Source organism: Lissotriton vulgaris, chromosome 4_1 (assembly GCF_964263255.1).
Source record: "Lissotriton vulgaris chromosome 4_1, aLisVul1.2, whole genome shotgun sequence".
NCBI lineage: Eukaryota > Metazoa > Chordata > Amphibia > Caudata > Salamandridae > Lissotriton > Lissotriton vulgaris.
The window spans coordinates 176,673,525-176,696,652 of record NC_141691.1 but is presented as its reverse complement, the minus strand read 5'-3'; the positions used below and the strand labels follow the sequence as shown (position 1 = coordinate 176,696,652).

General features: G+C 45.5%; 1 protein-coding gene across 2 annotated transcripts in view; it reads right to left on the bottom strand.

Moving 5' to 3' along the window:
* SMARCA1 (SNF2 related chromatin remodeling ATPase 1) overlaps positions 1-23,128 on the bottom strand; it is a 2,209,746-nt gene that overhangs the window by 570,566 nt on the left and 1,616,052 nt on the right. For both annotated transcript variants that reach the window (XM_086918497.1, XM_086918496.1), the window contains one exon: positions 7,118-7,250. In XM_086918497.1, the coding sequence (XP_086774623.1) occupies positions 7,118-7,250 (133 nt within the window). The remainder of the gene's footprint in view (positions 1-7,117; positions 7,251-23,128) is intronic.

The window sequence follows — 23,128 nt, the reverse complement described above, 5'->3', positions numbered from 1 at the left end:
CGGCACAGGAGAACCGGCGCCGCGCGGGGGCGGCGTCAGGGGTAACCCAGATGGAATCGGCTCCGAACCAGCCGGCGTCGACCCCGAAGGCCCTTGCGGCTCCGGGGTCGGAGCCGTCGGCGGCACCGGGCCCGAAGCACCCGATGGCGTCGAGCCAGGGACACCCGACCCGCCAGGGCCCCCGGACGGTAGCACTGGGCCCGAAGGCGGCGTAGGCCCCGTCGGAGAACTGAGCGCCCTCATGGCCATGAGGAACGCCTCAATCTCCTCAGGCGTCGCACCGTGCCCAGGGACCGGAGGGTATGGGGCAGGCCGCGCCGGCGACTCTCGCGGAGCCGCGGAGTTGGGTTCACCCGAACCCCCGGCCGCGTCTCGCGAGCGTCGGGGGGAGTCGGGGGTACGATGACGACGCCCCGACTTCTTGTGTTTCTTACCTGATGAGCCCGACGAATGGTGACGACTTCCGGAGCGCTCGGCGCAGCTCCGCGACCGCTCCCTCGAACGCTCCCTGGACCTCCGGCCGGACCGAGACCGCTCCCGACGCGGGGCCGACACCCGGAGCTCAAGCAGCTTGCGGGACCGCTCCCGTCTAGCCTTGTTAGTGAGAGCCCGGCAGTCGACGCAGGCGTCCACGTCGTGGTCGGGGCCCAGGCACCGGAGACAGAGTCGGTGATGGTCCGTGACCGACAACGTGCGGTCACACCCGTCACAATTCTTGAAACCGGGCATCCTACCAGGCACCAAAAAGAGATAGAAGTTATAACAAAGTTGGTCAAAAGACCGGAGTACTGCTCTTCGGATCTGCGCTTGCTGGTGCGGAAAAAAGAAGAACTGACGTCAGCGCGCGGAGGCGGCGTCTATATACTCCAGCGGCGTCATCACGGCGCACGACGCCAACGACGGACGCGGAGCCGCAGGGGAAGCCTGCAGACGACGCCTACCGACGCGCAGGGCTACTGCTACGCAAAAGTTTCCGGATCCAGACTGACGCCTGGGGATATTCTAAGGTAAGGAATCTAACACTAACGTGTTTCTTTCAGATATGTATCTTCGCCACGAATCTATAGTAACCAACGAAATGTAAATTTGTCTGATCTACATGTAATTACTGTTATTGATACAAAAGCCGACTTGTGTGTCCGAAATAAAGGTACAATCCCAGTAGGAAGAAGTGAATGTAACACTACTCTCACCTTTGACACTCCGAATGGTATCACCTTCGTGGCTTCACGAAACACGTACTTTATCTGGGGAAATTAAGGTTATCACCGTCTCCCTATAGGTTGGTTAGGAACATGTTATATATCTTTTGTATTACCCCCGGTGTTTATTGCCCCATCTATGTATCATAATGACTTCATTCTGTATCACGACTTTATACTGAATAGAGTGAAGAGAGCATTAGTTCTCGATGATATTGATCAAACTGACACTTCTCTGCAACAGTATGTTGATTTTAATTTAGGCCTCTTCTCATTTGTTGGGGCTGCCTTGAACAGCCGAAAAATAAGACGATTGACACGTGTTGTAGAAGCTGTTGCTAATGAGACAGTTTTTGCTTTAGGGAACTTAACTGAGGAACTTCGGATTACCAGAATTGTGACGCTCCAGAACCGAATGGTTCTAGACGTAGTATTAGCTGACCGTGGGGGTGCATGTCGCATTATCGGAAGTAGTTGCTGTGTATACGTGCCAGATAATTCACCTTCTGTATATGATGCAATATCTAAGTTACACAAGATAGCTGCTGAGATACATCCTGACAATGGTACTTGGACACTTTCGGGGTGGTTTTGGACGTTACTTAGTACTTGGGGTTGGAATTTGTTGACAATCTTGTGTGTAATAATTGGGATATTATTTTTCCTATGTCTTTGTATTCAATGTGGCCCTATGTTGTGTTCTATGTGCCTTTCTGCTTGTATTCCATCCAGACGAGCTATTACCAAGAATGAACAAATGATTCATAGAGAAGTAGCAAAAATTATGTCCATTGATATTGAGGATGAATACCCTGATTATGTCCACTATGAGGTAGCTTCAGCTGAACGCTAAAAGGGTTGTCTGTCATAATTTGACGGTGATCGGGTTAGCGTTAAGCTTTGCTACACGCATTCCCCTTAACTTGACTATGGTGTTCGGAAGCCATTTTGAACACATTGGCGGCCATCTCATATGAATGTGTCGCCTCGTGGCCAGCATACCCTTTGTCCTTTCTCTGTATCATTGACCATTTGAATTTGCCCAGCAACAGGCTATTTTTAGTACTGGTCAAGCACGCGCATGCACAGTAAACCCCTCTGTACTAGTGGATAGTCATCGCTTAGGAATGTCCCTCCAAACTGACCAGTGGTGTTGTAACTCCTCCCATGAGTTGGCTGTGTTCCAAAAATGACCATATATGTAACTAAAACTAAGCAAATGTATTCCGCCTACTCTTTTATTGCTGTAAAACTGTATAAAAGATGTCTCGCACCGATGTTCGGTGTGATACTTCTTGCATTACCTAAGGGTGCTGTAGGAATATACCACCACCCCATGGGGTCTTAATAAACTTGTCTTTTGCATTTTCCAGTTTCCGTGCCAAAATTTGTTTTATGGTGTAGGGGGTTTTGCAGAATATGTAGGCCTGGAGAACCCAATACCACACTCCATCAGATGGTCATAAGATGGAGCCATGGGGGGTGTAGTACTCTCGAACGGGAGGGAGAAGCCCCTTCGGACAATGTGCAGAGCCCACCTGTCTGATGTTAGGGACTACCAGTGGTAGAGGTGATGGGGAACCCTGCTAACTGCTGGACGTCCATGATCTAAAAGGGAAAAATTAAGAAGATTAAGAGAATGCAGCTGCCGGGGGGCTGGCGGCTGGACCAGATTGCTGGCTACAAGGTAGGTAGAAACTGTGCAAGTGTCCACGCAGAGGCAAGGAAGCCTGTGCGGCTTGTAGCTGGGATAGGTTTGGCACCGTTGAAAGCTCCTTCCTTATCTACAAAAAAAGCAAAAGTTCGACTGGCTATATGGGCAAGCCGAGAGCCACAAGGACTTGGCCGTAGCCCACCAGTCCTAAAAGGGCATGAGCGTCAAGTCCATCTTCTCTCTGAAGAGACTGGTGCCGTTGAAGGGCATTTCCATGAGGGAAGCCAGGAGAACCCCCAAAATGCCAGATGTTCCAGCCAGGCGTGGGGTCTGACGGCCACCGTTGACAAAACAGCTCTGCCCAGTGTCCAAGCCACTGCGTCTCTCCTGTCTAGTACGGCTTGGGAAAGAATGGCCCTTACCTCCTCCGGACGTGCAGCAGCACCTGTCCAACGTTTACCCAGAGCGTGTGGGAATAGCGGCACAATAAGCATGCAGTGTTTATTGTCCCCAATGCAAGGCTGGTAGAAGAAAACATTTTCTTACCCAAGCTGTCCAGCCTCTTGGATTCCCTGACTGGGGGTGCGGCAGGGAACGCCAAGCTCTCCAGTGTAGGGTGTTGGGTGAGGAAATTTGGGTCCCCTGGTGCGGGGCAGTGGCGGCGGGCAACCATCCTATTCACAGGAGCCTCTGTGCTGGGTTTGGAATAGGTCCAAGGAAAGACGTTGGTGAGGTCTTTGTTGAACAGGATTAGGGAGTTCAAAGGAGAAAACTCCCAGTTACAACACCTCCATAAAGATGTTAGTCTTGACTGCCACTGAGGGATAACTAAGCTTGAGAACCTAAGCCGCCCTACACACCACCATTGCATATGTAGCTCCCTCCTCTGTAGCTACGGTAGGGGGTGAAAGCATGCTGGTATTTGGGGACTTGTCAAGTCCATAGGCATTACCCAGTTCCTCACACCAGTTCATATCCTGTTTATACTAGTATTTCTAAAGGGTCCAGGGACCTATCCCACTCCTCCCCTAAGCTTAGCCCTTCAGAATAAGGCTCAGTCTCTGACATAGGACGAGGAGTCCTGTTGCCGCTGGAATCGGCATCAGTGGACACAGCTCTGTGTTGTCAGGGATTGGAATGGGGCTGGCAACACCGGTGGGCGCCAGGAGCATCATCGTTGGGACTGGCACCAGTTAAGGTGTAGTGGCACAACCAACACCGGTGCGGATCCATGACCAGATACATGGGGGGCCATGGGAACTGGGCCAGAGCTGCTGAGAAGAACATGGAGTCCCCTCTGACCACGAGGGTCCCAAAGGTGCGCCAGAGGGGTTGGACTACTCAAAAATGAGGTCTGATAAAATTCTCATATTTGAGTGAGGGTCAGTCCATCTCCTGGAAAACTGGGGAGACATGGAGTTGACCCAGGCTCCGAGGAACCAGGCCTAGAAAGACAAAGCATTATGAATTCTTGTGTTCTTTGTGCCTCTTACCTGAGAGCCCCCCCGATGATATGGAGTGGGACAAAGAGGACTTTGGACTCCTAGAATGGTCCCCAGACTTTCCTCTCGAGTGGGACCGTGACTTCCATGGAAGCACCTGCCGAAGAAGAAACACAACCTGGAGTCGTGGTTGCATTTCAAGCACTACAAACACAAAAGGTGCAGGTAAGTCACCAACATGGCAAGGTGACATGAGACACTGTCTTTCTTGATGACACACGACACACCATGAAGAAACCTCAAAAAAGAACGACAAAACATGGCAAAAATCCTGTCAAAAACAGACAGATGGGTAGCTCTTCTCTCAGATTAGTGCTGGTTGGCGCAGGAAGAAAAGATGTCGGCGAGCTGAGTTGGCGCCTTTATAGTAGACACGGACATCACTTCCAGCGTGTACGACTAAGCCAAGTGGAGCCAACTGATGCCACCTACCGGCGTGCAGGGGTACTGCTCACAAAAAAATCTTAAGGATCCAGTCTGACGCCAGGGGAAATTCAAAGGTAAGGAATCTGTGGCTAGATGTCTCTATCACATATGTGCTTGATTTTTGCTCAATTCCTGAATTACTGAAGCAGCCATGATGCTAAAAAAGTATTTGGTTCATTTCATCAACGGAACGCCTTTACAATTGGGCCCTTGGGTAGCATACATGTTCGATTCCTTACTACATAAACATTGGAAAGGTGGCTTGCTGTACCAAAAATCGGGTGGTAAAGGGCTTTCTGTGTAACCTGAACTTCATTTTGCATATAGACAAATGTACATATCCATCACAGCCCAAAATGAACATTTAGTAGGATTTGCATAATATTGCCACTTTAATCATGATGATGCGTGAATAGGTTCCCCAATTCTAAAGAACACAGCAAATTCTGGCATGATGGCCTGTGAGGAAAAGTTAATCTCCATTGCTGCATTCTCAGGATGTTTATTTTTTTTACTACAGTCCCTGCTGTCAAAGGGTCAACAGCTGCAAATAAATAGATCTAGAGTATCTAATAAATACTTCTACCTGCAGATTCCTCACCTTTTGAATGCATTCACCAAGCAATACCCAACCAGGAGATGGGTGCATGGCTAGTTATACAAAGAAATCCTGGAAGTTTCAGCATGCTTAGTGACCTTCTCTTCACACTCCAAACAGTAACGTTTTGCTAAAGTAGGGAGGAAAGCCCAAGTGGACAACTTGCACATTTCTGCAACTGGTACCCCTCGTGCCAGAGCAGAGGTAGAAGACTTTACTCTGGTGGAATGTACCCTGCTACCTTCTGGTGGTTAGTTGTGGGCCATGGCATAGCACATGTTGATTCACAAGATGATCAACTGTGAGAATGTCCTTTTGGGGACTGGTGTGCCGTTCATCTTGCCAACAAATCCAATAAACCAGTCCACAAAAGATCCAGGGAAGCCACCCAGGGCCCCTGCCAAGCAGATTCCACCGCCACTGTCCATCAGAGGGATTACAGCTGCCAGAAACATTGGGTTTATAGAATAGCTCTGAGTCCCTGGGTCCTTGAACCCATTCGGCCTTACAGTAGGTTTCCGTTCCATTCTAGCTGGGCATTCCTCTAGCGTCATTGCCTCCAGGCCAGTCTGTTCTCCAAAGTCTCTCCCAACTGAAAATCTTCAAAGTGAGGGTGCAAGGTTTTAGAAGGTAGGCACCTTTGCCCAATCATGGGGTGACATATCATCACTTCACCCCTGTCCTAACCGACCTGCACAGCATTCAGAGACATTCGATGATGGCAACTTGAAGTGATCATTTAAGACACATTTTTAAGTGCTAGAATGGCAGATATCACAAACGTGACATTGGATCTGCACACTGGGTTTATTTTTACCCTGGGAGTGCTACTTCACCCAAGGCTCTAGGCTCTAGGCCTAAGTTCAGTATAACTGCACTTGGGGCAGATCTCGCTCTCCAGGTATGATTCAGTAAAGTACCCATTCTTTTCAGTTAAGCACTACTCCAGACTTACACTATGAACGCCGACTAACATTATAAGGCCTACACCAGGTCAGCACCTAACCTGAAGGGACCCTTCTGTGCCAGGCTACCTGTGCATCAACACTAGGCTCAACTGAACAGCAGTCTCACATGGTCACTCAGAACACGTGGGTTCATGCATATCTTCCCATGCAACTAGTCCAGAGCTTCTTACGTCTGCTGTACAGCAGCAGACCTGGTTTCAAAAGGCAGACACTGCTCACCAGCACTCTATGTCCATTTCCATAGAATTTACAAAAGAGTGCGTCTCAGGTATGGAGACTTACTCTCAGTGAACATCCAAAATTGGGTGGTCTGAAAAGGGGGAAATCCTGGGAGATTAAATGGGTAGAACTAATTTCTCAAACTGCTTCTTTGCCAGTCTGCTAGAGTTACACACACACTTTAACACCTCTTCACCCTGACACACTTGTCAATTAACTATATACAAATACAACAGATCAATAGATTGTTTTACTTCTGACTCAACCTTTGATCAGCAGTACTTTTAGCATTTAACAAAAGAAAGAGTTTAATAAAGAGTCCATAATTAGAGTGCATCACTTCTGAAGAAATGGGAGTGCACAGCTAGAAAAATATATGCAATGCACCATTTTTTTAAACAGTTCTATTAAAGTTACTCCTCTAAACAACATACATGAAAACGGCTTCCACCACCCTTAATACATACCCTCTTATGTTAACATCATTTAAACACCTAAAAAGAGCATAATTTACTGTTGTAAATTCCACATTTAAAATCATTAAATACCTTGCTGTATGACAATTGAGTCAAGTCTCAGTTTAATCTCTGCTCTTTCTACAATTCTGTCTTCAATTGTATTGTCAGTGATTAGTCGGAACACTCGCACTTGCTTCTTCTGACCAATACGATGTGCACGATCCTAGTCGAAATGAAACAAGAGGACGTATGGTGTAATAATTATATCTCACATGTCCATGCATGGTCGATCTAGATTTTCCTAAAAATGTACAAATCTAATTCATTGTATTATCTCATCACTTGGTGCAAACCATCACATATTTACGATGGAAATGAAAAGAAAAGGGCATGACTTGGGAAGGTTCCAATATCAGTGACTGCTAGCTTAGCATCTAGGTGCCACATTACATAATGCTTAGTGCAGTGTAAATAAAAATATTATGATTCAGTTTCTCCTTGCTCTCCTTTCTTCAGACGCTAATTTGGAATCCTAACAGAAATCCTCCTGAATATTACGATCTTTCAGTGGTCCCAAACACATGCTCCCTTTCCTTACCCTTCAAGTGCTTGGAATAAAAACGTTTATGCGTGGAAAGTTTTGGGGAAATTCGTCAAGCGGGGAGCGAGAAAAAAGGGGGGTCCCAAAATGCTAAATCTCCATGCATTTTCCATACATCTCTTCAGTAGGTCTACAGCAAAAACTGCTGAACAGAATTACAAAAAAATTGGCAGAAAGCTAGAACCTAGTACACAGATTCAGCTTTATGTCCAGAGTATAGCAAATAATACAATTTTAACAATCTCCATAATCTGAGAGTCTTAAATATAGGTTTCCAAAAAGTGTTGCCCAATAAAGTCTACCTTGGCGCAACACAGGACTTTAGATTCAGAGGCTCGGGCTATAAGCCACACATCACATTCAGTAAACTGTAGGTTGGTGGTATCCTAGAAACAGGCATAACTTATGCAAGCTTGCATCAAAAACTGTCGAAACCCAGAGAGATTTATATGTAAAATTCCGAACAGTGTACCCCAATGAAGTCTATCCTTGCTCAACACAGTATATCAGATTCAGTGGCTCACGCTCTAAGCCACACATCACAGTCAACGAGGGGTAAAGTGATGGGATCCTAGTAACAAGCATGATTTATGCAAATGTACATCCTACAAATATTTTTGTTACAGTGAGGAGTTCAGTTTACAATTTACAGCTCATGCTATAAGCCACATATCAGAGTCAATGAGGGGTAAGGCAATGGGATCCTAGTAACAGGCATTACTTATGCAAATTAACATCCTTTAAATATTTTTGTTACAGCGCAGAGTTCAGTTTTAGACTGCCCAAATTATGTACACATAGGCTTCTTGTCTGAAATTAGGCTATTCCAGTACAGTAGATGACATATACCAGATCCTTGGGTAATGTATAAAACAAAGCTAGAACAACATCTATAATAGTGCCCACAATTACATAGTCCCCTGTAAGCCAAATGCCAGATGTGTAGAATTAGTGCCAATATTGTGTGGAACATACTGTTAAGTCAGTCCCCAGGAAAGTATTGCAATTAGTGATCAGTATTCAGATTTATTATCCAAAGTGTTTCTCTCCTCCTGAGTGTTAACACACTATTCCCCCCTCTAGGGTCTCTTGGTACATAGTCCAAACCATAGAAATTAAATACTCTGTGTGTTTCCTGTGCTCTACATTTGGCTATGTGCATAGGTATGGGAAATCTGGAGTCTCCTTGCTTTACAGCCCTCATGTGTTCGCCAAACCGGTCCTTCAGTGCTCTGATTGTGCTACCAATATATCTCCACTTGCACTTGCATTCGATCGTATATGTTACATATTTGGTATAACAGTTAATATTGGCATCAATCTTATAGATCTTGCCGTTAAGGCCCAATGAACTGTTTTTTCTTGTCCATTGCCCATTGGCACACAGTGGAGCGGCCACATTTAAAGATACCCAAGTTGTGTGGAGTGAGCCAATGTCCATGTCTTTCTTTTCTTGGGTAACTGGGACTCAAAAGATTTTTCATACTCCTACCCCTCCAGTATGCGGTCTAGATGATGTGAAAGTCTCTAGAGTTTTGTCTGAAAAGAGTATATGCCAATGTTTTTTCATGCTTTGTGTGAGAGTCTCTGTAAGTGTGTTGAAGTCAGTGATAAAGTGGACAGTGTTAAGAGTATTCAGCCTACTGACCTTAGAGACCCCGTTCAGAGTGTTGTGAATAATGCCATGACTGTAGCCTTTATGTTCAAATCTGGATTCCATTCCCTTCAGGCACTTCCTAAAATCTTGTTCAGAGCTGCAATTGCACCTGGCGTGTATGAATTCTCCATAGGGAATAACATTGATCTGATGTCTGGGGTGTGCATTTGCTGAGTGTAGGATGGCATTACTTGTCACAGATTTGCAAAACATTCTGCTCTGAATCATGTTGTCCAATGTGAAAAGTTCCACATTCAAAAATGTGATGTTCTTTTGGCTGGATTGCAATGTGAATCTGGAGGTTTTACTCATTTCTGTTTAAAAGTGTGAAGAGGTTCAACAATTTGTCTGTAGTCCCTGTCCAGATCATCAACAAATCATCGGTACATCTGTGCCAAAATAAGATCGGCTCATTCCAATCGCTACCGCTTTGCCCCAAATCCACTCCTCCTCCAGCCAGCCCATGAGCAGGTTGGCACACGAGGAGGAAAATTTAGAACCCATACGTATCCATTATGATTTGCCTGTACCAGTAGTCTTTGAAAAGAAAAACATTGTTATTCAAAAACAGTTTTGTTATCTCTCATAACATCTTGGTGTGCTCCCATAAGCTAGCAGCTCTGGAGTTGAATGTACGTCTCAGGGCCTGTAAATCCAGATCGTGTTTAATGCTAGTGTAGAGTGCAGTGACATCAAGTGTCACCAATGTCATGTTGTCTTCCCAGAGGATATCTGCAAGTGTTCCGAGTATGTGTTTGGTATCCCTTATGTAGGAGGGTAAGTTAGCCACCAACGGCTGGAGGTAAGTATCCACATATTCCGACTGTCTCACTATAGGTCTACCAGGGGAGAAAGGGAGGTTCTTGTGTATCTTAGGTTGTGTGTACAAACACGGGTATTTGGGACGTTCTACTTTAAGATAGGTGTACTTGTTACTGTCCAGTACGCATAAATCATGCCATTCCTTGAGTTTGCCATTGATGTTGTATATAAGCGCCCATATGGGGTTTGAAGAAATGCTCTCATAGCAATTAACATCAATGAGTTGTGACATGATTTCCAATTCATAGTGAGAGTAGTTCATGAGAACCACATTGCCCCCCTTGCCCGCCTCCCGTATCATAATGCTATTGTCTATCATCAGTAAGTGGCGTGCCTCCCTTTCTTTCTTGATGAGATTGTCATCCCTTTTGGAGTGTGTAGCCCGTGTATCAGTGTATTTGTCCAGATCCAAAAGTACCAATTTGTGGAAAATGTGCAAATTATTGACCGCCGGCTACTGTGGTGTCCATTTGGATTTGGCCCTGATACCACTACTCATATTCGGATCCATCTGTACATTAAGATCATTAAGAACATCATTCATTGTGAGTAGGTCCCCTTCATATTCTGAAATTGAAAGTAACTACCTGGTGTCCAATACATCCCGGATCAATAAATCACTACAAGCATCGTCTAGTAGCCATGCATTTGAAGTTTTATTCTCAAAAGTATTCAGTTTAAAGCATTGTTTCAGTTTCAGTTTTTTTACATATTTGAATAAGCCAATTTTCATTCTACAAACATTACCTATATCAGTCGGACAGAATCTCATGCCCTTTTATAAAAGACATATCATGTCGGGACTAATGTCTTTGTCTGTTAAATTGATCACAGTCTTTGCCTGTTAAATTGATCACTGTTACATCTGTTAGCCCCTCTTGTCCCATGACCTCGTTTTCATCCTGTCTTGCCCCCTCTCTTTCCTCGCCTTGTCCTCCTGGGTTGACGGTACGCCAGTTCTGTTCTCAGTTTCCCTTCTTTATTCTTAAGACTTCCCGAAGAAGAAGAAGAAAAGAAAGACACAAATATTGCCTCACTTCACACCACTTGTGTTACTTTAAATGTGGCCACTGAACTGTGTGCAGAGGGGCAATGCTCAAGAAAAAACTATTAATTGGCACTAACGGCAAGACCTATAAGACTGATGCCAATATTAACTGTTACACCAAATATGTGATATATGCGATTGAACGCAAGTTCAAGCAATATATATTGGCAGGACGATCAGATCCCTGGAGGACCGGATTGGTGAACACGAGGGGTGTAAAGCAAGGGGACTTCAGATATCCCATAGCTACGCACATAGCCGAATATACAGCACAGGACATTCACAGAGTATTTAATTTCTATGGGTTTGACTATGTACAAAGAGACCACAGAGGAGGAATAGAGAGTTAAAATTCAGGAGGAGAGTAGCACTTTGGCAAATGAGGCTCATAAGTGTCGAGTAGGGTCTCAATACTGATCACAAATTGCAATATTTTCATGGGGATTGACTTAACGATATGTTCCACATGACAATGGCATGAATTCTGCCATCTGACATTTGGCTAACAGGGGACTATGTAATTGTGGGCACAAATATAGAGCTGTTCCAGCTTTGTTTCATACATCAACCAAGGATCTGGTATATATCATCAACTGCAATGGAGTAGCTTAATTTCAAACAAGATGCCTATTTGTACATAATTAGAGCAATCTAAAACTGAACTCCTCGCTGTAACAAACATATCTGTAGGATGTTAATTTGCATTAGTCATGCCTGTTACTAGGATCCATCGCCTTTCCCCTCATTGACGGTGATGTGTGGCTTATAGTGTGAGCCACTGAATCTGATATACTGTGTTGAGTAAGGATAGACTTCATTGGGTACACTTTTCAGAATGTTATATTTTAATCTCTCGAGATTTCAACAGTTTTCGATGCAGACTTGCATAAATTATGCCTGTTACAAGGATCCCATCACCCTACCGTTCACTGAATGTGACGTGTGGCTTATAGCCTGAGCCTCTGAATTTGACGTCCTGTGTTTCGCTAAGGTAGACTTTATTGTGGAAAACTTTTTGGAAACCTATATTTAAGACTCTCAGGTTATTGAAATTGTTAAAATGGTAATCTGTGCTATACTCAGGACCGTTTCTGTAGGTCCTGATTTGACAAATGATGAAATTATACTGTTCTATTCCTGGAATGATACATGAGTATCTCGTATGCCTTAAATTGGGGGCGACAATTGATACTTGCAATGCTTAAGATTCTAATGTTTTGGGCTCAGCCAGTAAGATCACGCCATGAATAAAGGTTTGACTCTCTACTCTATTATTTTTTCCACCTTCCAAACTCCTTTAATGTGCCCAATAGTCAAACAACTGTCACAATAATAAATGAACCTGCTGGATTTGAATCGATAAGCTAAGCTGTCAGGAAGCCAATTTAGCTCATAACTAATACAAGAACATGAAGATTTATCACTAAGCTAAACAATAGGACCGTTTCAAGATGGGGATAGTGGTTCGGATATTTCCTGAACATTGTGTCTGTAGTCTGCCTTCTATTTCCTTAGCCCCATGCTTTTTGATATAGGCTATCCGGCCAGGCTGTACTCACACTCTGCGTACACAAGGAATGTGAGAGCGTTTCACAGCTTGGGAGATGCCGGTACGCAAAATTTCACTCAGCGGGATGGCAGTGATGGCTTGAATTTGTTGAGAAGGTTTATTATATTGCATCATCCTCTCGCTCTTGACCCTTTTATAAAGGATCGGGAACAGGTAAGAAGCACGCTGTATTAAAAGGCATATAACGAATATGAGGAAATTAATAGAATAATTCATTTTTGGACAGAAGGAGAAATTTAGATGACTTTTGGGTTGGAATTATAACCAAATAAGAGGTATGTCAGGCCCCACGAAAAAAGGTCATGTACGCGGAGCTTGATTTGGACTCGAGGATTCTACTATATCCACAGAGTGACACATACTATTTTTGATTACAGGACTCCCTAAATTTTTGGGATGCATTTAACAAAGATAAGGACACCAATAATACATTTAATTCCTGGATACAAGGAGATATTTGGATGACTTTCAGGTCGGAAGTACACCCGAATTAGAGGTATGTCAGGCCACATAACTAAAGAGTATACCCTAAGAGCGTGGTAGGACTCGATGAGTCTACCATGTCCTCACAGTGACTTATATTGGTTTTAATTACAGGACTTCCAGAACTATAGTATTAGGTATTTTATCTAATTATAAATTCTCTCTCCATGGTTTTAGTACACTTAGTAATTGTTATTCACTAAGACTTGTTATATGGCGACATAAGGGGAAAGTGTGCCTACCTCATCTTACTGTCTTCTTGCATTTCTATCAAAACACATCACAAAAGTGACTGTGTGACTTTGCAAGAAACCTGTCAAGTTCCATTACTCCACTTCGGATGCGATTACAAAAGCATGGATTTCAGCTAATCTATAACTAGTCTGAGATTTCCCATTTCTCATGACACCAAGTCACTAAGGGGTGTCTGTACAAGTGTAACTATGGTTACACACACTACTATTTATGTATACTTTATATGGCTTCTTAGCCCTGAAGTTGCTGTATAACTTGCCGATAATGCGACGATGCATGTGTTGGCTAAGGCTGTGAAGGATCTCTTGGAATGTAAAGAAACCTCACTCACAGAAGAAAGAAAATATTAGAAGATTAGAGAAGATGATTGTTGTTTTATCTTTCTGTCACTTAACTATACACTATATGGATGTGCAGGTGAATATTGTGCCCATAATTCATCCACCTGCTTGAGCTTTTATATGAAAGAGGACCATACGGGTCCGGACTGGAAGTATCTCGAAACCCATAAGAGTGCGCAGGGGCACCAGACAAGGCTGCCCTCCATCTTCCCTTATCTTCTTGTTGTCAATTGAGCCAATTTACTATACATCAGAGATATCAGTTCTGTCCCGGATGACATACCTAACATTCTAAAACTCTTTGCATGCCTAGCCGGATTGAGTGTTAACTGGGTGAAATCATGCTTATTTTCTTTTGCCCCCCCATACGCCAGATCCAACCCTCACTGCTTATGATGGCTCAGTCCCTTGGCAGCCACCCAGATTTTGATTATGGGTGTCTGGAATTATCATGCTAATCAAGATCTAAAGGATGGCAACCTCAGTAGGGCGCTCCCCTCTCTGACATCACAAATAACATCTGGGAAACACTTGCTCGTTCGGAAGCAGGAAGAGTTGCGTTTATTAAAATGGTGGTGCTCCTGTGTCTTTAATATTACTTTGCTAATCTACCACTGTACTTACCCCATCCTTTTTTTCTCCAATTGAGCGCATGCCCTGCAATTTAATATGGAATGCATCACACTGTAGAGTGGCACTAGTGAACTATATTTACCTTCGGCCCAGGGAGGATTGGCGGTGCCCAACTTAGAGTATTACTATTTAGCCTCCCAGATCTAGTGGGTGGCCCGTTGGGTGGCGGGGCTACACTTACCGGACACAGCGGGAAAATTGTTCTTCTCATACATTATATACTATACTTCATCTGTTTCAGCAGTGCACCAGGATACACACGCCTTTCCCTTTGCTGTTACAGGTGGCCTACTGTCGCTTTTGCCGCTACCTATCCCTCACTAAGCATTTTAAGCCATATGCCCCATCAATTCCATTATTAGGAATGCCCAAGGGCATCAGAGGACAATGTCAGCTGACCTTACAGCCTGGCATGAGGCAGGCATACAAACCTAAGGTGACCTCTCTTGGGATGGTACAAATATGACTTACGGTTCCTTACCACAGGAGGAGGGATAACACTGAGTCAATTCCTTAGTCATGTCTCTTGGATAAGCATGCAGCAATGACACTGGAAAAATATAACACGAGCTACAAACACATCTCACACTTCATTACATTCAAGTCATGGGTGAAGGAAAACATCTTACAGGGTGGTTGCAGATGCACTCTGTAGGCAGACAGCAACGGTATTGGCACCCCTACGAAATCGCTGGGAAACAGACTTGGCTTGTCCATGCACAGCCAGGGAATGGGACACAATACAAGCAAGCCCTACATTGGTCCGCCGCAGTGTGAGGTTTCGATTAATCCAGTATTATATAATACATAGAGCATATCTCACCCTGGACAAATTAATCTATATTTTCGCAGATGTGTGTTGTCCCCGATGCAGTCATCATGATGCTGACATTTTACATATGCTGTGGTCATGCCCCAAATTGCAACACTACTGGGAAGGAGTGACACAGCACCTATCGGAGTGTACTGACAGACATCTTTCAAATTCATGGGAAGTCGGTATACTGGGTATGTTCACAGGGGACAATAAACACAGACCTGCTAATGGATTCATTGGATCTTGGCTTAGTGGTAGCAAAACGCGTCAGCACAAGACGCTGGAAATCCAGTGACCCTCCCCATCTCTACAGGCCTGGTCGCATACACTCCTTCAGCTCTAGCCCAGTTAAGTATTGTCTGTGCGAAATCCCTATCTCGTCCAGCTGGGATGCTATAATAACGGCCGTCCAATTGGCACTGCGACTTGAAGGGGACGCGGATGACATTCGCGAGGTGTGACCTGCACTTGTGCAGGAGCATACTCACAGGCCATGGCTTTAATAGCTACAATGCTCCTGAATACACACACTGTGATACATGAAGTGAGGCACATCATGAATTTAATGCAATGTTAGTATTTAACATAATTGCATACAGACACCACATTAAGCGACAGCAACACTTTCTTTTGGTTAATCTCTTGTTACTATCTCCAAGTTCACTTGCTTGATTTAAGTCTGTATTATACATTGTTATCTTCTCATGAAAGGCATGGATGATCATGGTCACATAATTTGCATGCAGGTTGGATGTTATTAACATGGTATGTAGCAAATTATATGGCGATCTTTACTAACTACTTTCTGTGTCCGGTTTATTATGAAGCATGCCCCCATTGTACGTTGTATGCGCTCACTAAACTAAGTACCATGGTGATGCATAATTAACCAGAAATGCTGGTTTTAGGAAGTCCGAACCCTGCTGCATGGTTACTCCAACTTTTTGATTGGTGTTTCTATGTTTTTTCTGACTAGTCTGACTGGGGTACTGGTAACCAGGATCCCAGTCTCTGTGCTTCTTCCCTAAATTGGACATGGGGAGTACTTAGGTAGCCCCATATTGGCTACTGATGTCTCCTAGTAAGTTCCTAGTATATGGTACTAAAGTACCCAGGGCATACCTATGCACATGCACCAGGGGTCTCCCATGGGCTGCAGCATGTATTATAGCACCCATAGGAGATTACTTAAATTGTGACTGCAGGCCTTCCATTGCAGGCTGTGTAAGCTGGTGCTAGCCCCACTTACGACTCATATACGTTTTCTTACATCTGAGGTCACTGCACTTAAAAACTATAATCACGTCTAAGGCAGGCCTTTTAATCCTGAAGGCAGGGTGCTCCGCTATAAGTGTGATGGTGCCCCTGCATGAGCAGGACACCCCCTACAACCTTTGGAGTCCATTCTCATGGGTTGTAAGTGCATCAGCCATTACGACATAAAGATGGCCATGCATCATTACACGATGGCTATCTCTAAACTGGCTGAAACAAACCCTATCGGGTTTGGTATAAAAACGGTGTTGGAGGTATGATTCCATGCACTGTAAAGCTCCTCTGATAGACCTTCAGTGCTCCCTGTGCCAGACTTCTAGTCCCAGACAGCAAGCTATGGCTGCTACCGACAGATACACGATTCTGCCCTTCTGCTGCTGAGCCAAGCTTGAGCAGGGTAAAGCAGGGCAATAAGAATCCTGTCACGGAGGTGTGCCCACCACTCAGACAGGACTTAGGGGCACATGCATCAAGCTATTTTACAATCGCAAAAAGTGCGATTCACAAAAATCTGCATTTTGCGATGTAATAAAATTGACTTTTCTAATGTACGAAAGGTTTTTTGATTCGCAATTTAGGTAATCGCAAATGCAAATAGGGAATCGCAATTTGTGATGGTCTAATGCACATGCAATAAGCCTTTCCTAAATGCGAACTGTGCATTTAGGAAACGCTAATTAACATCAACTTCAAGTTGATGGCAACCATGTGCATACTTCGAAAAATGCACAAAACTGAATTTTTCAAAGTGCCATGTGGCGGGCATGTGTGCGCCTTACATGTGCACCTTCTTTTAAGGGCCACTCAAGGAGGCCTTACGCCCCCGGGCACCCTTGCCTTTGCTTTACCTAATTTGTGATTACCAATTAGGTAATATCAATTTAGGTAATACTAGACCATTCTCACGTATGGACCTTGAGTCCCATAGGAACGAATGGAGTAGCAATTACAAATAGCGATTCCCTAATTATGTTTGCGATTCTTAAGAAATTGTAATTAGAAAATCGCTATTCCTGTTTTGTTGCTTTGCATTTTGCAATTACCAAATAGCGATTTCTAAAAAATCGCTAATTGGTAATTGCAAAATGATACTATCATGCTGTGTCCCTTAGTGTATTCGGAAAGGGTGGCCAGTGCCACTAGACTGCTCTGAAGGGCACATTTGGTGCCCTTCTTGCATACTCCAGTTGAAACCAGTTCAGGAAGTCGTTGGCTCCGCTCTGGCACGAAACTGGACAAAGGACATGTGAGTGTCTTCCCCACTGTCAAGCCCCTCCTCTGGGAGAGACTTCTGAATCGTTCCAACCCTTTCCTCAGGGTACTTAAGGGCTTACCTGTGGGTGGGTTTCTAGATTCGTCATGGGACAAGATTCAGATCTAAAACCACTTCAACTTCAACCATCTGGGCACTTTGGATTTCACTTTAAGGAACCGAGACTGCAACTGGGAAGACTCCTGCTGCTCCTGGTCTTGTACTCCTGCCAGTCTTCTGCAAGGTCTGTGCTTGTGTCCTATACATGTTCCTCACACGGCCTGTGGACATCCAAGGCACACAAAGGAATCTCCCTTGGAGTTAAGGAGTCACTCCCCTGCATCTGCAGGCAGTGCAACAAAGCTGTCCGATCTGCTATTCCTGAGCTCCTACGGACTCTGAAAGATTTAACAACAAAGGTGGTGGTTTTGAAACTCACTTGAGACCTTCACTGTCTTCAAAGCAAATTTGAAGCTAGTATCCCTTATCGGAACAGCTGAAGCAGTACCCCTGTGCACAGCGTCGACTTGCCATTGCCATGGCTTGTTGACTCCTTCCTCCAGAGAACTTGAAGCTCCAAGGAGCTCCAACCTCATGTATCTCCTGCAGCCAAGATCTTTGCCTGCACTGCATCCTTTACACTCTGGGCCTTCATCCTTTGGTGAGCTGCTCGAGGTCATCTTGCGCCCACTTAGTGTGTTTTTATCAAATTGTAAGTATCCACCCATCATAAATGCCAGATATCTATGTGGGGGACCCTACTAAGCTGTCTAGAACTCTTTTCTCTGTACTGTGAAACACTCTGATACCCTGTTTCAGGGTCTTGTTTGCGCAACAGAAAACACTAAAAATAAAAAATAAGCCCGAAGGCTGCTCTCCACAGCTAACACTAACATTTCCTAAGACCACTAAAATCACCATAATAGTTGCCTGGATTAATTCAGGGTGCTACATTTACATAAGTGAGCACCATATACTAAGCTAGCCTCCGACATTAGAGTGAAGCGGTAGGGATTCAAGCCTGGATTCATTTACCAGCTAATCTAGGTGTGGATTAATTGAAAAAACATTACTAGCATTAGGCATATATAATATTTTATAGACCAAGTAGGTTCCACTGAACTTTTAGATTGGTTGTTAAGGGTCTAGAACAACTCTTTCTCCAATCATAGGAAGATTAGTTTCCACTAGGGTGGGTAGGTAGGTGCAAAACCACACTACACCTAGACACTGTGTCTTTAGTAATGGACCTCAATGGGGCCCGTCCTCTAGATACAGTATTCTTAAGTTCCAGGAAGTAAGGACCCTGTGTATTTCTAGGAGGTTAAAGACAGGTAGCAACCCAATCACTAAGCATCTCTTAGAGCTGCTTATCATAAATGATCTCCAAAACGCTGACAGGTTAGAGAATCAGAACAAAGTGTGTGGGGATGGTCCAGAAAATGGGTCAGGAAGGCATACCCCTAAGTGGCCCTATTTCTGAGCATGACCAAGAGGAGTCTGATGACTCCTCCTTGGAAAACTCCGATCTTCCATGGAATAGGGCAGGTGTCCCTAGAAATAGGTCCCCCTTTAGCCCTCCTGGGAGGGTTCAGAGTAGGCTGAGAAGGTATAGGTGTCCCTCTGCAAAGTCCAATGCCTCAGATCATTCCAAAGGGACCTCCATCTCTAGCAAGAGGTAGAACTCTTTAGAGAGGAAATACCAACTGATCAAACTTGAGAGAGTTAGACTCAAGCTCATGCGATAACAGTTGGCCCTTGATAAAGAAATAAAGAAACCATGGCAGCTCAGAGGGCTAGAAATAATTTGGGACCAGAGTACCATGGTGGCAGCAATAGTGTCCCTAGAGTCAGGGACAATTCCTATGATACTAGGACCCTCTGCAGGATAGTCCCTCCTTACCAGGAGGAGGATGATATCTATAAATGGGTCACTGTTTTGCAGTGAGTCCGTCAAGGGCAGTGGGCCGTTATCCTGTGGCTCTCCTTTGCTAACAAAAGTACAGACAAGCTCCTCACTGTTAGGGAAGAGGATGCTGACAATTATTCAGTCCTGAAGAGTGCACTCATAGATGGGTTTGGCTTAATCACTGAGAAATTCAGGATTACGTTCAGAGACACCCAGAAGGCACACACCCAGGATTGAGTAGGTTTAATTTACAATGCTATTAAGGCTCTGGAAGGCTGGATGCAAGGTACATGACTATGAAGGATTGTAGAGTTTGATAATGAGAGAGGACATCCTTAATAACTGTCAGAACCAACTACTGCACCAGTACCTGGTGGACTCTGATCTGACCTTTCCCCAAGAATTGAGAAAGAAAGCAGACAAATGGGTCTGCACCAGGGTTAAGCAGAAAAACCATGGTCGTGGAGGTGACCAGAAGAAGGATTCTTCCAGGGCCCAAGACAAAGGTGGGGATAAGTCTAAAGAGAAGTCCTCTGAAAGTCGTTAAACGCCTCCTCTGGGAGTGGTTCCTAAACTTATTCATCCCCTGGAAAGAAAACCTATTGCTATATCTGCAAAGAGAAAGGCCACAAGAAATGGGACTCCAATTTCCCCAAGAACAGCAATAAAGAATACTACTACTACAACCAGGACTTATTGTAACCCCCTCAACTGCACTCTAATCGGCTCCTTCACCGCTGTTTTGGCGGGTCCGGTTTCTGGGGTGGGATTGGCTTTGGGCGCCATCTTGGAGTGGTGTTCACTTTGGGCGCCATCTTGGATTTGTGTTCACTTTGGGCGCCATCTTGGAGTGTTGTTCACTTTGGGCGCCATCTTGGAGTGGTGTTCACTGTGGGTGGGTGCTGCTGACGAGCGGTCTAGCGCTCCGGCTGAGTGGAGGGATGCCTATTTAAAGCTCCCTCCAACGCGCAGCGGTTACGCGCAGTGGGTGCGCCTCCTTAGCGCGGAGTCGTGCCAGAGTCCTGCCCGTCTGCGCCCGTCCGCGCTAAGGAGGCGCGGCCCGCGGCAGAACTCTGGACCTGGCCATCATGACTTTACCTTTGAGAACTTATAGTAGGGCCGATCTACTGGCCCTTCGGGACCGATGTACACATTGCGAGTTTTCGCCTGTAGTCCCGCTTTGTGGCCCATATCATTGTACGTGTGGTGCTTGGTCATTGGAACCCCCCTCTCTTGAACGCTCCTTGGGGCCTGTTGTAAAGAGGGTAGGACAACGGGACCTGAGTATCTGGAGCTTAAACGTCAGATCTGTGGTAAAGCACCATCAGGAGGTTTACGACCTCCTCATTGATGGTTCGCCGGATGTGCTTTTTCTGACGGAAACGTGGCTCCAGGACTCTGACTCCTCGATAATTAACCTAGCCTTTCCCCCAGAGTATGCTATTTTTACTTTAAATCGGACGACTAGAGGTGGAGGCATTGCAATGGCCACCAAACGGTGTTATCCCTGCGAGTGGAAAGCCGCTGAACTTTTGGGGTGTGAGGGTGCCCTATTTAAAATAGCGTTTAGTCACCAGTTTACCTTCTCTGGTTTATTAATTTACCGGCCTCCGGGCTGTGACTCTGTTTTTAGGGCTGCTCTTCCTGAGTACATCAGTACAGAGGCACTAGGATGCGCAAATTTTAATGTTGTGGGAGATCTTAATCTCCATTTGGACTGCCCTTCTTTACCCTCTATTAGGAGCTTTCTGGCGGATCTTGAGGCTCTACAGCTCTCGCAGATGATTACTTTCCCCACACATAGAGGTGGTCATACTCTTGACCCGTTCTTCACAAATCTAGAAGGATTCAGAGTTCTTCGTTCCTCCCAGTTGGTCTGGACAGACCACATGCTGGTGAAAACGGCATGCTCTTTGTCTGACTCTCCTTTTCTATCTCAGGACAGACTTGTTCTTAAACGACACTGGAACAAATTAAGACTGGGGGATTTTTACCATCTGCTCGAGGAGGTTCCTTTAGGTCCGCTCACTGAGGTCGATTGTGGATACGACTCTTTCTGTGAGTGGATATCTGGTGCCCTCGATTCTCTGATTCCTATGTGTTGGTCCAAGTGTCATCGAAAGGAGCCGAGTCCTTGGTATGACACTTCCTTGGCATTTCTTAAAAGGGCCTGTAGACAGGCCGAAAGATTATGGAAGAAGTCGTATGACCCAGATCTGAAGATATGTTATCTGGCCAAGGTCAAGATCTACCACAGGGCAGTGTGTCAAACTCGCGCTTCCTTTTATGCTCAACAGTTTCAGAATTCTGCCAATCCATCGAAACCTTTTTTTAAAGTATTAAAAGACCTGATGGCGAAGAGAGCAACTGCAGTGGAAATATGCTCGGACTCACATTGTGAGGGTTTGGCCTCTTTCTTCCATGAAAAAGTGCAAGCCATCTATCACACTTTTCCAACGGGTTCCCTGATGCTAGAGCAGGTTGGTCGCACCTTAGGTGAGGGGGAATGTCTTTCTATCTTACCCCCCTTATCTCTGGAGGTGTTTGACTCTCTCAGCGCCAAAATCAAGTCTGGATCTCCGGCAGACCCGCTGAAACCGGCCAAACTCAAGACCCTGGCGCCAGTTTGCCATACCCCGGTGCTGTCCTTGATCAACCTGTCCCTCTCTTCTGGAGTGGTTCCCGTCAGATGGAAGCAGGCCGTAGTCACGCCAATTCTGAAGAAGGCGACCCTTGACCCCCTTAAACCTGAAAGCTACCGCCCTATCTCCCTTCTCCCTTGGGCCACGAAAATAGCGGAGGCCCATGTGAATGCCACTCTTACAGACCATCTTGGTAGGCTTAACATTCTCGACCCTACCCAGAACGGGTTCCGTGCGGGTCACAGCACGGAGACGGCCCTTCTCTCGATGGTCGAGCATCTGCATTCCGTGCTGGATTCCGGTCGGACGGAGGCACTATTGTTATTAGATCTCAGTGCCGCCTTCGACACGGTCTCGCACGGGATTCTGATTCGGCGTCTTGAGGAGGTGGGCGTTTCTGCCTCCGCCTTGCACTGGTTTCGATCCTTCCTTACGGATAGGTCATTCCAGGTGGCGATCCCGCCCGGTAAGTCGTCATCCTACCCGTTAGACCAGGGAGTCCCACAGGGGTCATCACTGAGTCCCACCCTTTTCAATCTGTATGTGAGACCGTTGGCTGCGGTCGTCAAGCGGTGGGGCCTGACCATGGTCTCTTACGCAGATGACACGCAGCTTGCGGTCACACTGAGTGGGGACTCAGACCTGGAGGCTCCCAGGTTCTGTGATGGTCTGCGGGAAGTGGCTAACTGGATGAATTCCAACTGTCTCCAGTTAAACACCAAGAAGACGGAGATTATGGTGGTTGGTAAACAGGTGGCTTTGTGGGGTGACAAATGGTGGCCTTCGGAGTTGGGTG